At 37.4% G+C, this 16724-nt stretch overlaps 1 protein-coding gene across 1 annotated transcript; it reads right to left on the reverse strand.

Annotated features, from left to right (window-relative positions):
- On the reverse strand, nucleotides 5236-8729 carry LOC109843317 (IQ domain-containing protein IQM4-like). The gene is made up of 10 exons (XM_020412255.1): nucleotides 8659-8729; nucleotides 7412-7771; nucleotides 7191-7305; nucleotides 7024-7089; nucleotides 6844-6932; nucleotides 6662-6749; nucleotides 6423-6560; nucleotides 6248-6340; nucleotides 6060-6161; nucleotides 5236-5936 (listed from the first exon to the last, which is right to left on the reverse strand). The coding sequence occupies exons 2-10, from the start codon at nucleotides 7729-7731 to the stop codon at nucleotides 5481-5483; spliced, it is 1467 nt and encodes a 488-aa protein (XP_020267844.1). The 5' UTR covers nucleotides 7732-7771; nucleotides 8659-8729; the 3' UTR covers nucleotides 5236-5480.

Raw genomic sequence — 16724 nt, forward strand, 5'->3', positions numbered from 1 at the left:
GTTTAGCACCTGAGACGCGAAGGTCGCGTTTGGCACCTGAGACGCGAAGGTCGTGTTTGGCACTTGAAATGCGAAGGTCGTGTTTGGCACTTGAAACGCGAGATCCGCATTTTGGTTTGGCAACATGAGGGTCGCGTTCTTCATTGTCGACGCGAGGGTCGTGTTTTGACTAGGAAACGCGAAGTTGAAGTTCGCGTTCAACGAAGGCTTGAGGTCCGCGTTTTGGCTGTAAAACACGCCATTGAGGGCCGCGTTCAGTCTGGTTCTCGCGAAGCTCATGTTTGGGCTCATAAATATGAGGCTTGCATTCTAAAGTAGAAACATGGAGCTCAGGGTCGCGTTTAAGCTCATGAACGTGAAGTTCGCGTTGGTTGGAGGATCGATTTTCTCAGAGTTGTGCTCGTCGCTGAGACCTTCTTCTTCGACGAGCAGCGCTCTTCTTGGCCTGTTTTAAGGCTTTTGCAGGGGCATCATCGACGTTGATTGGATCTATCTCCGTCGTAGGCCTTTTACCACCCATGACACGTCGTGTTGATGCGGGTGTGGAGTTTTCAACTCGTTGAACGAGTTTGGCAAAGGCAGAGCCCAGTCCTTCAGAGGAGGGGCTGTTTGATGAATTTTGGCTAAAGGAGAGGACTTTCTTTGGCACTCCAGCAACAGTTGGAGATTTAGTCGCCTTGGAGACTTTGTGGATCTTGCGCATAGCCTTGGGGCTAAGGGATCCGGAGGAGAGAGCCTCCTCGAACTTGGCTTGATCGAACTCGATGATCAGAGTTTCAACGGTCGTTCCAATGAGCATGACGTCGGATTGCGTCACCACTTCTTCGTCAGAGAAGCTGATCCCCAACGGAGTCGCCATCTTTTGTTTGTGAGAAAAATTCGATGTAAAAGAAATGAAAGAAAAATTGATCTGTATTCTCTCAAAATCGATTACAATTTGGATTCCGATTACAAAAGAGAGGAGAATGAATTTGATTCTCCCCTTTGTTTAAAATTGGGTTCTTCACGGTGGCGATGGAGTGCCTCCCTCGAATGCTCACGTCGAGTTTGCTCTCCGTTGATGATCCGAATATCTTGATTCACTGGAACAATATCTTCCCCTCACAATTTGATGTTGTGGAGAACTTGCGTGGCAAGTTTAAAACTCTGGACGAGTTGATAACTCTGGACGAGTTGGAAACTCTTGAAAAAGAGTTGATTTGAACTGAGGATCGGTTCTCAAGCCAAGGCCGAAGGCTTCAAGGATTGCTCCAAAGGATGAATGCTGATCTCTCAATCTATGATGCTCCAAGATCTCCCCCTTTGCTGCTAAGTCCCAGATCCAAAAAGCCAGCCTGGACTCCATTGAGTTTACCCATATTTATAGGGAATTAAGGGGTGTAACCGTCCCCTTAATTCTCTCCATAATGGGGTTGAGAGGGGTGTATCCCCCCCTTAATCCGCTCTCAAGTGGGGCAGAAATCCCTCAGATCATGGAGGGAGAACGGTTCCTACAACCGTTCAGCTCGTGTTTGAACGAGTCAAACGCCCACGTTGGCGTTCAGGACCCTAACTCCGCATTTTAGACTGGAGATGCGAAGTTGGGTACCCGCTGGGCATTGAAAAACACGGGTCCGACCCCAGCATTTTAATATTGTAACGCGGGTCCGACTCTAGCGTTTTGATGTTGTAACGTGGGTTCGACCCTCGCGTTTTACTGTTGACACACGGTGAGGACCTCCGCATTTTGGTGTTGATACACAGGGAGGACCTCCGCGTTTTGGTCTTAGAGCGCGGTGATGAGTTCCGCGTCTTGCTTTGGAGAGATTATCAACAAGTAATCTCTTTTGTCATAGCGTTGCAAAGATCATTGTCTTGTAATCTTCGTCTTGGCTCCTTGAGAATATGAGAGTCGTCAGATTATAACTCCCGATGTTGATTGTAAATACTATTGAACTAGAGCTCTCATCGGTTGTCATGAAGGTCGTCAGATTGTAACCTTCAGCGATCTACGTGAAAGTCTTCAAATTGTAGTCTTCTGGAAGTCGTCAGATTATAACTTCCATCATCGGTTTTTGATGGGGGATAAGCTATCTATTGTGATTTTTAGACAGCCTACAATTGGCTTTAATTATTCCTCTTGCTATTTGTAAAACCCCAAAAATTTGTGATAATTTAATTAATGTGTGATTAATTATAATAAGTAGATATTTATTATGATAAATATTATTTTATGGTGTATGAGTACACTAACAAGTATTTTGAGTATAAACAAGTCAGTAAATGAGAAAGAGGCGAATCGAAAACATGCACAAAGGCAAATCTCAAGGAGCTAAAAAATTCCAGTCCGGTCGACCACCGCGGTCGACCACAGTCCGGTCTGCCGTCACGGTCGACCGCGATACCTGCACGCTGTTTTTCCTATTTTGACTTGGTTTCGATTTTTAAAGGCCCATGTTCATTTTTTCTAATATATATATATATCAATTATTCATGAGGTTTTCATTATTTTGAAATCCTAGCAGTCACCAAACTCCCCTATAAACCCTAATTTGATTTTTGAGAAAGATTTGAAGGATTTTGAGCGAGATTTCGGGTTGTTTTGGGTTTACAACTTGGAGATCGGCTTTGAAACTTCATCTCTCATAATTTAGATCAAGTCTCAGGCGAGTTTCATCTCTGCTAATCTCATCCCTGTTTTAAAATATTTTTAAAGAGTTTTTAATAAGTTTTATAGAGCCTAATTGATTAATTTGTGTAAATAAAAGCAGATCTTTTATATTATATATATAAAGACTAGGTCTTTTCATATTAAAGAGATTAAGAATGAATTTATAGAAGTGTTTTAAGATCTAAAAATGATTAATAACGTTTTTTTATCTTAATTTAGATGATTTGTTCTTCGTTTTGAGGTTTCGTGCATGATTGAGGGTTTAAATATGATTTATTATACAAATAATCATGTTTATATGTTAAAATTGTCTCCAGAGATGTTAATCTGCTGTTTTTAATGTTTCATGCAAGTTTCATATTGTATTAAACAAGTTTAAATTACAAGAACACGACACGAACACAACTGTGCAGAAACATGCACGATTTCTAAAAATATCGGGTTCGATCGATCGTGCCTAAGCGACGGTCGACCGTATGCCAGACAGAGGCCTGGGAAGCTTATGGTTTGTGGTTCGGTCAACCGCCACATGTATGCGGTCGATCGCCAGTCTGGCAGTTAGCATGTGCATGTTTGTGACCCACGTTGATGTTTTCGAGAGAATTTCTCGATCTTGTAATGTTTTATGATGAGGTTTAGGAGTTGTTTAATACTTGAGATGTTGGTGAACATCAGATATGGACACACACACCGAGATATGTGCACGTACACTTGGTTCATGTGATTTGACATGTATTGTTAAGATAGTTGATACACGTTGGGTTGATGATAATGAATTAACCTATGAAAAAGTTTTGTTTATCAGTTATGGATGCTCAATGTGGTTGTTTATCCTGTAATGAGACCTCGACTATACCATACTAGGAGTATTTGATTGTTTTCCCGTAATGAGACCTCGGCGATACCAAATACTCGAAGATGATCGGTGTGTTTTCCAGGTTGGGCTGATGTGTCTATTCACCGTTGTATGATCATCCGGAAGCATATTCAAAAATAGAGAGATAAAACCTATTATCGTAGAACGATTGAGTAAGAAAGTTGAACCCACATGTAAACGTGCAAACCTTACAAAAGTATCGTTAATTCATGTAGCCGGAATAGGGAGATAAAACCTATTGTCGCAAAGCGATTGAGTAAGAACCTTACAAGAGTATGGCTATATGCACGTGGAGATGCACATATATATATTTACAGTTGTAGTTTTGCTCCCATGTTAGATTAACCATGAGTAGGATACATCCTTTAATATATGGTATACATGATAGGGCCCATGGTGATTATGAATTGAGTGATATTCTCTTATTATTGCGTCACTACTCGAGGGTACTATGAGATATGACATTGTTTTCTATATGGTTGAGGTTTGGAGTATTTCTTTTGAGTACTGTTTTAATTCATAGAGTTAGAATTAGTATTTAGGGATTCACAATTTAAGACATGGTATATACATGAGAGTTTTCTTGTTTAGATTATTTCGCTCGATGTACTAATTCTCGTATTGTGGATTTCTAAATATCAATCTCCATTTAGAGTTATATGAATGATTTTATACTGATATGTATTGACTCTATTTTCTTATATACTCCTACCTTTTTCCCCTTGGGAGCGGTGGAGATGATCTCACTAGCGTTTTGACGCTCGTTGGCTTTCCCCCTTTCAGACAGCGAGTCCGGAGCACGAAGAGTCGCAGGTTGATGGGATTGCATCTTAGATTCTATCTAGATATTATTATATTTGTAGCTATCTCAGAACTCCACATTTAGTTGTTCATTTTCAGACTCTAGACTTGTATTGTATTTTTTAGAGTCTGAGTGCCTTAGTGAGATTATATTTGACTCATTGTATTGAGATTTATTTCAGACTCAGGGTTATTTTTATTCTATTTTAGTTTGGCTCATTTATTGATTATTCTTATACTTTTTCTGTGTATATCTAATCTTGTACTATTTCTATTATTTGCCTGTTTTGTACCTTCACCTTTTGTTGACTCTACTAGAGAGATAGTAACTGTGATGGTAAAACGTGTCGTAGCATGGTGTTGGTGCTTAGCAGGTTTGACAATCCGTGTTTCACTTTGGACTGCAGCCTTGCGTGAACCCTGGGACGTCACACTATTATAATGTTATTTTTTAAAGTATTTTTTTACTTTTGCAACGCTATACTTAGGCAAAGTTTCATTTCATGTCGATCCAAATAACATAAATATTCGAATTAGCTTCATGTTGGTTTCGTGTCAATTCAATTATCAACATGATAATTGGGTGTAACCCATTCAAACAAACATTAAAAAAGATAAATAATCACAGTATTAAATTTTAGAGGCATAAGTGAGCAAAAACTATCAAATTGAAATTGAAGAACAAATTTTAGTAAGGAAATAAACTAAAAATAAATAATTATGATATTTAACCACGTGCAATGCACGTGCGTAAAAACTAGTATAACTAAAATTCCAAGATTAAATTGAAACCCTGCTCATAACTCAGCTCTGAAATAAAACTTCACCATGCGACCAAAAATATATACAATTTGCAGGACAAAACAGTCATATATTTCTTGTAACAAAAGAATAGCTTCACATTCTATCTACAAAAAAGAATTGTCTACTTACAGAAATTACATTCTCTCAGGGTTGAGCAAAAATCCATGGTACCCCCAGCAAACACAATGCAGAAGGGATCATGAAACAGCCCAGAAAAAAGAAATCTACATATGATGTATAACAAAACAAAGCCAAAAAAAACCAAAAAAAAAAGTATCTTTGCATTAGGACGATTGTATCAACCTCCCTTTCCTTTTATTGTACCTGTATAGGGGCCTTCTAAATGATCTACATCTTCTTTAATTTTGGAAGATTGAGAGAGATTGTAGGAGGAGAAGGGAATCCCATATAAGCCAATCTAGGAGAAAGCCTTACCCCAGGGCTAGGCCTAGGAGAAGGTATAGGGCCCTTGTTTCCATTAGGCGAAGGGATAATCCTTGGCGACAAGTTAACGTGCTCCAGCGCCCTCGACTGTAAATTGCTAGGGTAGTCTCTGACGCATCCAATACGTGGACCTGCACCCGTGCTCCATTGACATTGCAGGCGTTTGTGTGATTTTTGTGTGTTTAGTTTGAGTTTGAGTCCATTCCTCGATGGCTCTTTAGGGTGCATTTCTTTTTCGTTGTCACTGTCATCTGCACAAATGTGATCCTCTTGTACGTTGTTTTCTTTCCCTTTGATCTTTATTGGTTCGTAATCTATCTGCTTGAATGAGGGGTATTCTTCGCGATCAATTGCACATCTCTGGAGATATATTAGGTGGATAGAGGTTAGATATAGGTATAGATAAAACATATGTTCTTTTATAAAAACATTGAGGACTGATATTTCAGATACAACATTGAGAATGAAGACCTGAAATTTTACCTTGACATCTTTGAGGTCTACTCCATTCTCCTCCAGGTACTTGATGAATTCTCTGAAGTTTTCTTCGGTTGGTAGATAATGACCACTGTATGGCCAAACAAACTGAAGGAAAAAAAAAGGATAATTAAAATCCATAAAAGTAATTCATATGAATATGGTACACATTTCTTGTATCATATATGACATACCTTGAGAATTCCGTGTTTTACTACTAGCCTTCCTGCAGAGGATATAGCTCCTCCAGACAGAAAACTCGAGTGCTGAAATTTTCCCTTCTTCTTCTGCAAAAAGAATAAGAGCGAAAAATGTTTAGATGAAATTTGCTACATTGGTTTATTGATTCAACATATGTACTGTTTTTACCTTGCCAACATATAATGCTCTCAATGTGCTGAGGACAAATATCCATTTAGAACCTTCAGCCGTGTTGACAAACTCCCCACTTTGCTTATAGACAAGCTTCCCTTCCTTCACGACGACTTCATATGCCTCTCTTTCGTTCTGCATAATTTGGAACAGAAACCATGATAAAATAAACTTATCAGATGGAAGCAAAATTTTCACAAAATGTCAAAGAACATGAAATTGAATTAGGAGCATACTGGTCCAAGATATTTGATGCACTGATTTTGAAGAGTGTTTCTTGGACACTTTTCAAGGTTCACTTCTTTGCCATCTCCAATGTCTAACCTTCAATTACAAAAGAAAATTATGCATTAAGCAATCAACCATTCATCAATATGATAATGATAGAGGATGATATTTGTTAGTTTAATATATTTACCAGTAGAAGAACGGTTGTGTGCTCTCACTCCTGAACCAGACATCATAGTAGAAGTGTAAATTATGCCCATATCGATGTCGTGGATCAATCTGTATATAATTGAAGAAATAGATTAGCAAATTTATTTATGACACAATTATATAGAAGTCTAATATTGGTAATATTGAGACCATTACATACCGCTTCTAGCCAATGTTGAAGAGCTAGCTTTTGAGCATTGACACTCTTTGACAAACCCTTACCAACCTAAAATAAAAAAGAAATGCGCTATCAAAATGATATTAATATGAACAAAAGAGAGAGCCGTTAGTCTCATTCTTGAGGTAGATTGGCGAGAAATTAATTACCTTGGCTGCCCTTGTTCGAGCTCTTGCCCAACGAGAAACAGCAGTTTCAGGCTTTCCATCATCAAAAAAAGACACTGAACTCCTCTTTAGCGACGCAAAATCTAGTGCCTTCCACCTTTAATGTAATATATAAAAAAAGCGAGATTTTTGTAAGATGATGAACAATTCCCAATCCAATACCTAATTGAACAACAAAAGTATGATATAAACAAAACACATACCAAAGTTCTTCAATCACAACTGCACAATCTGCCAGGTTTCTTCTGGTTCGATAACTCTTATAAACTTTCTGCAGCTTAACTGCAGCTGCATCAAGTTCGCTTATGGGCCTTGGTGATGAGCACATTGCAGAATTTTTTAAGCTTTCATCGCAATGGTTTTGTTTGAAACTAATCGACGACTTCAGTGTCATCTTGGTATCCTCATGGTTGAAACTGATAGATCTCACTACTACATCTTCGATATCTTTTCTCAAACTGGCAATCTTGTTCCTTGCAATTTCAACCCATGCGAATGAAAATAAGGAAATCGTCAAACCCATAGACAGTTCAATAGCTCAGTTCTGAAATTGATGTAAACTCCTGCAAAAGAAGGAACCAGAAGGTTTAAATTGATACTTAGTATGAGATCATCATGTCAAGCTAATGCACCAAGGAATATAAAAAAAAAATTTAAAAAGGAAAATAAGCATTCAAGCAAATATTAGAAAATCATCGGTGCAATTAAAAGGTCAGTATATTTTTCTACTTTCGAAATTCAACATGCGTACACATAATAAAAGAAAAGTCTACGCTTATCCTGCAATGTGACTTCCACAGCAAATTATACGCATGTTACTATATAAGGTGAGTTACTGTGTATTTATAGCGTCAATTTTCCTCTTGATCATAAGAGCATATTCATAGAAGTAGCTAGAACACTAGATTTAACAGTAAACGCATAGCTTAAAATAAAATTAGCTCCATGTACTTAACAAGAAAAGAAGGAAAAGACGTCGGAAAAGTACCCAGTTTTATCAATTCCAATGAGAAAAAGAGGACGAAGGTTTCGAAGAATGAAAATGTCCATACTGATCAAAATCATGCCAAAAAATTCACAGAACTGCAAGTGAATCAAATAAAACAGCATGAAGAGGCACAACTGCGATCACTGGAATATACCCAACAAACAAAAAACAATTGAAACCCAATCAAAGGTTGCATCTTGTTCAACAATTGGAATATTCCAGTAACTACAAGAATTCAATGCACTGCCTATCATATCAAATGAAATCAAAGGATTTTTTTTTAAAAAAAAAGCCGACTACCCATTGAAAGCATCGAAGCTGATCACAAGACCAATTCAGGCAGATGAAGCAGAGCAAGCATAGCACCTCAATTCTCTATAACAGAAGTAACTGAAACCCAACAAAGATCAAAGGAAACCCAACAAGAGTTTCCCTGCAAATGACAAGATTTAATCTCTGTACCTGAGAGACTCCAGCTAAGAAACACCCAAGAACTTGAATTGGTAGAGGGAAGGAGATGAGAAACAAAACAGGGGAATGCTGAACAAAACGGCAGAATCCTTCGTTGTATATATATATATAGTTTTTTTGAAGGCCAAGAAAGAGAGAGGGTAGGGGCCTCTCTCTATCAAGAAAAATCCAAGAGGAAAGAAGTCTTTCATGCCCTTCAACTAACCAGAAAAAGAGACACATGTCCAAAGACTGCTGAGAGCTTGATTCGGGGATCAAACCAAAAGGGTTTTGTGTCATGAATGGTGATAGGGGCACACCCAAACCACACCACCAACCACACTCTCCTCTCTCATTTGCTACAGTACACGGGGCCTCACATGGAATTTTAAAAATTTAAAATCTCATGTGGGGTCCTGTGTACTGTAGCAAATGAGAGAGGAGAGTGTGGTTGGTGGTGTGGTTTGAGGTGTGCCCCTAACATTTCTTTTGTGTCATTAGGAGTCACTGATTACTAATTGGAAATAGAAAAATGGGGATAGTAATTTAAAAAGAATAAATAAACTTGACAAAAGGCTCTAGAACTTCTGCTTTTGGGCGTTTTGCAAAAAACCTCTCCAAATTTTGTACGTTGATGATGATCCCAACATTATTTTGAAAATTATAGAAAATCTTGTAGACTATTGGAAAATGTCATAGACGTAAGTGTAGAGTTAATATATAAATCTAAAAAATGTGACCCCTTGTTCTCCCGCGTGAATGTTTATCACTCAAAATTTTTTATCACAAACTTTATTTATTTTTTTCGAAAGTTGAAACTAGTACCATACTAATTTAGGATTATTCTAATGATTCAATGGGTTTTAGCGTAACTTTGAAAGTTTAGAGGGATTGGTTTATAAAGCTCGAGGAGACCTTATGCAAAATACTTCAAGTATTAGGAGGTTCGTGAAGATACTATTAAAAAATTAAAAAGGAGGATTTTGTTAAGGTGCAAAATAAAGTGAAGGAAGGGGGGCAGTTGTCAAAGGATTCGTTTTCTTAGGGGTGGGGGCGTTTGGACCATTGAAGAGTTCAAATGAAGAGGTTTGGTTTTAAAGGGGGCAAGGACTAGGGTTGGGTGGTAGTGGGTCAAAGTTGAGAGCTTTTGGGGGATTTTCTCCCAAGTTCTTTGAAGGCCGACATGGTCAAACTAGTCTTACTATGAGTGATCTAGATTGGGGTAGGAATTTGGGGTGTTTTTAACCTTATTTTTCAATGATATGGTGAGATTGCAAATTGAAACATTATCACGAGGTGGACTAATCGAGTCATCAAATTCATGATCCATACCATACATCTTGCTCAAAATACCATTAAATGTATATGGTTAAATTTTTATATAATTTGGAATCTTCTAGAATATGAACCAAACTAGTTTAATATGTTAATTTTTAAAATAGCTTAATAGTCGTCCCTTTTATACATAGATAAAATATTAAAAATTTTAAAATGATATAATTTTTTCTATGTATAGATTATAAAGAGTGCAAATTACGATGGTTGGGACCGATCATCATTTCCGGTAACCTATTAGACTATATTGGCCGACTCTCTCGCTAAGAAACTGTTAAACCCTAGAGGGGGGTGATTAGGGTCTCTTGCTAATCTAATCCAATATTATGCCAAATTAAAAGTTATATTGAACTTTTGTTCTTGCAAAGATATATATGCAATATGATATGAGCAAGAATGTAAAAGGTAACAACGAAATAAATGTGCGCAAAGCAATCACAAACACACGATATGATCACGGAGTTCGGTCCCCACGACTTACGTCTCCGCTCTTCACCTTGAGGAGATCTACACTATCATTACACACCCGGTTTGGAAGTCAGAACTTCTTCTACACACTCGGTTATCAAGTTAACCGACAACTCTCACAAATCCTCACAATGTACATACACAAGCTACAACCTCAAGTGTTGGTCCTCACGTATCGCCTGCTCGGAATTACCACCTCTCACTAGGCTTTTACAACCGACGACACTCCTCTCGGTATCGACTACGTCCTCACCACACATTCCTCTTGGTGTACAAGTGTATTACAATGTGATCTCACAAATAAGTACGAATACAAGAAATGTTGTTCTCTACAATTGACGAGAACTCAATTAAGCTCACTCTTACTAGATCACACACCACTACGTAACAATATATTGTATGAAATATAATAAGCTCAACAAATGTGTGTGATAAAAGCAAGTAATAAAATTGCAACTCAATTAATATAGCTAAGATGAAAATATGAGCAATTGATCAAAGAGCTATATAAACGGAGTTTAGAAAACTTCTCAATAAACAAGAGGAGATGAGGATGTGATCCTCAATTGAAGTTGAAACAGCTTCTTCTTGTAGTGCAACTCCTCTTTTGTATCAAACCAACAAACAAGGCTTAAACACCTCTTAAATACTTCTTAAATCTTTTATAAACTTGATTAAACAAAACTCTTGCTTAGTTGAGGAGTTGAATGCATAGGGGTATTTATAACAACTCCAAACAGTAACAAAAACCAATGTAAAAAGACCAAAAACCCAAACAACAAAGCTGCTGGAAACTAGCCGTTACTGTTCAACAACTAGCTTGGCGGTAGACCGCAGAGACAGGTCCAGTCGACCGCGAATAGTTGAACAAACAAGGAAAACAGACTGGATCAATGGCGATCGACCGCAGCGCCAAGGGCGGTCGACCGCGAGCTGTTAAAAGCATAGCTGAGTCTCTGGAAAAATGACCGTCGACCGTAGAGCCAAGGACGTTCGACCACGATCTGATATAAAAACAGAAGCAATCACTGAATGAAGTGCGGTTGACCGCAGAGACACATGCGGTCGACCGTGAGTTGATAAAAACAGTTTTTCAGGTTTGAAAAGAGGATTTTTGTTGACATGTTAAAACCATCAAACAAGCTCTAAAATTTATGAAATTTGAGGAAAAGTTTATAAACATGTCAATAAACATTTTGGTAAAGAAATTTTTTAAATTGCATTTCTATTTTAGAAAAATTACTGTTTCCTGTAAAAGACACTGAAATACATGTTTTATATGATTTTTGACTTTTGACTTAAAAACATGTTTTGCAAACTGATAGGAGATGCATATGAACATAAATAGAGATGTTGAAAGTGAGGAAACAGTCCAAAATACTTAGACACACATTTTGCATAAAAGTCCTATGTTATATTTACGTATATATATGTGTGTGTGTGTTGAGCTTAACAGACTTCACACAACATATCAAACCTATTATCAAAATATAGACATAAGAAGCTTGATCTTGATGGGAAGTTGAATTTGCATAAGCTTTAATATCAGTTGATTTGCCTGACTTGTGTATATGACACGAACATGCTAAAAACAATCATTAGTCATAAATTGTTTGTAAGACCATCATCAAAATAAGAGGGAAACTTAAGTGAACAATCCATCAAAGTTTCTATTCATTGATGATACTTAAAGATCCGTGCATCATATGAAGAGACTTTTCATCAATGGATAGAAACTTTAGTGGATGATCCACTTAAGTTGATATAAGTTTCTTTCTCTCTCTTTCTCTCTCTATATATATATTATATAATTGAGTAGGATTAAGTACATGGGCTTAGATTGTTGTCACACATTGTACGGAAGTAGTGACTTCCTCTAGCCCTTTCTTTTACCTTCCTACTGCATCTCTTCCTATATATTTCTTCATGTGTATTACGTAACCATTTTTTTTAAGTTAATAAATTTGCTGGGTACTTTGCCTAAATTTATCCCAAGGAATAATGCTGATTTTACCAACATTGAAACATTGTGTACGTTAAGACTTTATTACTATGATGAAAACTTTCTTACCTTGAAAAATTATTGCAGGCTCATTGAGTATCATTAATATATGCTCTAATTTAATCAAATCGTAACATGTGTCACTAGTAGAAAAACGATCAACCTAGACGGAAATTTCCGTCTAAGTTGATTGAAATTCCGTCTAGATTAGGTCATCTAGACGGAATTCCGTCTAGTTTGAGTGGTTTATTTTGCTTCCGTCTAGATTGATACAAACTAGACGGAATTCCGTCTAGGTTGATCAATCTAGACGGAAGTCAACCTAGACGGAATAAAGAATTTCATCTAGGTTGACAGACCAGACGGAATTCCATCTGTTCTGTCGACCTAAACGAAAATTCCGTCTAGGTTGACAAACCAGACGGAATTCCGTCTTGTCAGTAGACCTAGACGGAAATTCCATCTAGGTTGACAGACCAGACGGAATTCCGTCTTGTTTGTAGACCTAGACGGAAATTCCATCTAGGTTGACAGACCAGACGGAATTCCGTCTCGTCTGTAGACCTAGACAGAAATTTCGTCTAGGTTGACAGACCAGACGGAATTCTGTCTGGTCTGTCAACATAGACGGATATTCCGTCTAGGTTGGTTTTTTACAACCTAGACGGAAATTCCGTCTAGGTTGACTCAATATAGACGGAATTCCGTCTAGATTGCCTTTTTTCAGGGAAAAAAATTAATTAAAATTTGTATTTCCCTGTACAATTACATTAATATTTGAATACATTCAGAAAATATTGTACACGCCACATTCAACCATCCAATCATAATCAAAATTCATAACAATTCCATTCAAAAACATCTATATAACCAAATCCAACACATTGTACAAATCCAACCATCCACTTCAAAATATACATCAATCAGTTCCGTCTAAAACACATCCAACAACATATATACTAACAATGTACATGACTAAGATATGATACACGACATGAATAAATGTAGCGTTATAACAAATAAAACTGTTTATTGCATTAAAAATAAAAAAACCTTATCCATCATCGTCGGCGGGGGTATCTCTATCCCGATTACGAGAACGGGTGCTGCTCCCTCCAATATCTCCACTCTGAATGTTTAATTGAATAATCATTATGTGGTGTTTGATAACATATTAGATAAAAATAAATTTATAAATATAAGAAAAAATAAGGTACCTGAGCACTACTCTGTCTAGCGCCGGAATTATCGCCAATCGAGCTAATGATCCGTATGACAACACCATACGCGCTATAAGGAATAGCACCACCTAAATATTGTACAACATACCCCATGAGATCGTCCATCGAGTTCGCCGTCAGCGCAACTCTAGTCATCTCATTAATCACCTGAATATGCAGCTCCGGGTCAATTTTGTCAATCAAGAAGGTAGAGATACGTGCGACAAATGGCATAGCCTGGAAACTGCTTGTGGCTGCTCTATGAGATGTAGATGGTGTAGAGGATGCTGTGGACGATCTAATGCTTATACCGGGTGAAGCTCCGACACTATGCAGAGGATATCTTCCTCTCCTATTATTAGGGAGAAATAAATATTAAACTTTGCTCTCAAATTCAATAATGGTAAACAAATATAAATAGTATGTAATATTCAAATTGATTCGATTTTTCACCATCCTTACCTATTATGACCCATCAAGTTCTGTGTGAGATTGATGTTCTCCTCTGTAGAAAGCATGTGAGGGTCCGGCTCGGTTTGTTCCTCCTCCTGCGACATGTACACAGATGCAGCCTCCTTGGATGCAGTCTCAAATCCCTCCTAAATCACATATTTATAGTTAATTCAAGATAATGACCATATTATTTGTGTTCTCGTTTCCTCGTAATGTTAACAAAATAGAATTAATAATACTACTAAAGATATGTATAAGTCTCACCACTAACTCGAGATTTGCCGTGATGTTATCCTGATTCCTCTCATCACCCCTATATTGTTCACGAAAAGTACCATATGCCGCTCTGGCCCTCAAGTGTATCGGCATTAATGATTTCCCCTGTCATATTATAAATTATGCGATTTCATAATCATACTAAACATTAAGATCTTTTAAATCTTTAAATGACATATACCGTATATTGACAATAAACATCCTCCAGATTGGCGTAGGAGTGTGAGCCCAAGTGATGGTCATGCAGCTTCTTTCTTCTATTTTCTGACCCCTTCGTGGATTTATTCTTTAAAAAAAATTCTGTAAATATAAAATGAAATAATATCTTAAAATTATAAGCTAAATTTCATGAAACTAACCTTGGCGGCATCGCTGTCCCAATACATGAGGAGAGCCGTGAAATGAATCTCGTCAACTCGGTCATCGAGGTTTAAAAACCTCTGCCAGTCCTCCTCATACCTGTCATAGGTATCATGTTTGATCTCATGCCTCCATTGTTTGAGGACTGCTTTAACCTTGACATTAAACATATAATTCCAAGCCCCCTCAAAGTCCTCAAGGCAGAAGCAGTCCTGTAGATTTACATACACATTTAGTTAGGATAATTTAATATCAATTACTAATTATTAATAAATGAAAATCTAAAACAATATGCATTTACCATAAGCGCAGTCCATATCGCCTCGTATGCGGTCCATGGTAATTCTCGAAAATGATAATAAGGGTTGATAATGGTCGCTTTACGCATGAGAACCCCAATATATGCATTCAATCGGGTCGACCAAGGACCAACGGGAAAATTAGAACTATTCCACCTAATAATGGCCCTCATTCCTCTTGGCGGTTGTTTAGAATCAGGCTTACCTCCGCCACGTCGTCCCTCTATGCGATCCTTCTTAGCACCTACAATAATGACAACATGATAATATATCATATAATATACAAATGTGAAAATTAAAAGTATTTATATAATTTACCATTCGCTATCTCTCTTTCTTTTGCTGCGAGTGCATCAGCTTTCCTAGTCTCCAACATAGGAAGCATTTCCTGATACCTTCTCGCAGCACGTGGGTGGTACTTCCTTGAGTCAGCCTTGGACTTATGAGAGCCCGGAGGTAATGGTAAACTGAGAAAGTCCTGGGTCTTTGGCCGCAAATTAGTATGGAATGTATATGATGGATATGTCGAGGTCCAAGTAGCACCTACATAAGAAAGAAGAATCAATAATATTAAATTTTAATTGACCATTATCAATTATTAAATATTTAATACCTGTGTCGGGGGATTGTTTTGGTGCTGCATCAGAACCGCCGGGTGATGAATATCCCGCATCTGCAACAAATGAACACTATGAGCTAGATAACTAAAAATTTATAAAACATGTTAAAGTATTAATTAATTTTTATACCTGCATCCGGAGATGGTAGTGGATCATCAGCACCACTACCTGGGGTGATACTCCGTGATCGATCACCCTCCAGGTCAAAGAGCCTCCTCATCCTCCTCCTCATCTGCAAATATAATAAAGACAATCATTAAGAAAAAAATTGTATACATGCTCATGAGATATGTTGTTATGAAATGCATTATTGTTTTTATTATGATAAGATAAAAATCGATAATGTGGTGTAAGAGAATTCTTGCCAAACATCATCAGATGAACCGATTGGTTCACTATAATTATCTTCACTTTCTTCAATATTTTTTTCATTGTTATTAGGAAGAACAACAGATCTTGGCTCCTTGTACAAAACCACCCAATCATACATGACATTCGGATCTTTCACATAGAAGCACTGATCAGCTTGTTCTGCGAAAATGAATTTCTCATCCGTATATACTTCTCGGTGAAGATTGACTAGTGTAAATCCATAATGATCCTTTTGCTTTTTTGCAGGACACCACCGAACCTTGAACATCGTGTAAGTACATTGTTTTGGTTTACCAAACCCGTAAATTACCTCAACGATATCTTCTAATTGGCCATAATATAATATGTCAGCTAGAATTGGATTCTGATCTCTTATACTTGAAAAACATTCTTGAGCAAACAAGCCCATGACCCCACTGTTCTGAGTTACCCTCCTATCATCTGTCTCTAACGTTCGAAATTTATATCCATTCACCAAATGCTCATTATAACGTCTCACTTCGTGATAAGGACGTTGTGCATGGATAATAATTTCATCTGGTAATGTAGTATCATCAAGAAGTGATTTTTCAACCTAAGACAAACAATTTGAGAATATTTAGGCGATGTTATATTATGAATGTTCAATAATTAATTGTAAAACACTTACATCAAATCTTAACCAATCAGAAAA

The sequence above is a fragment of the Asparagus officinalis genome, chromosome 1 (genome assembly GCF_001876935.1).
Source record: "Asparagus officinalis chromosome 1, Aspof.V1, whole genome shotgun sequence".
NCBI lineage: Eukaryota > Viridiplantae > Streptophyta > Magnoliopsida > Asparagales > Asparagaceae > Asparagus > Asparagus officinalis.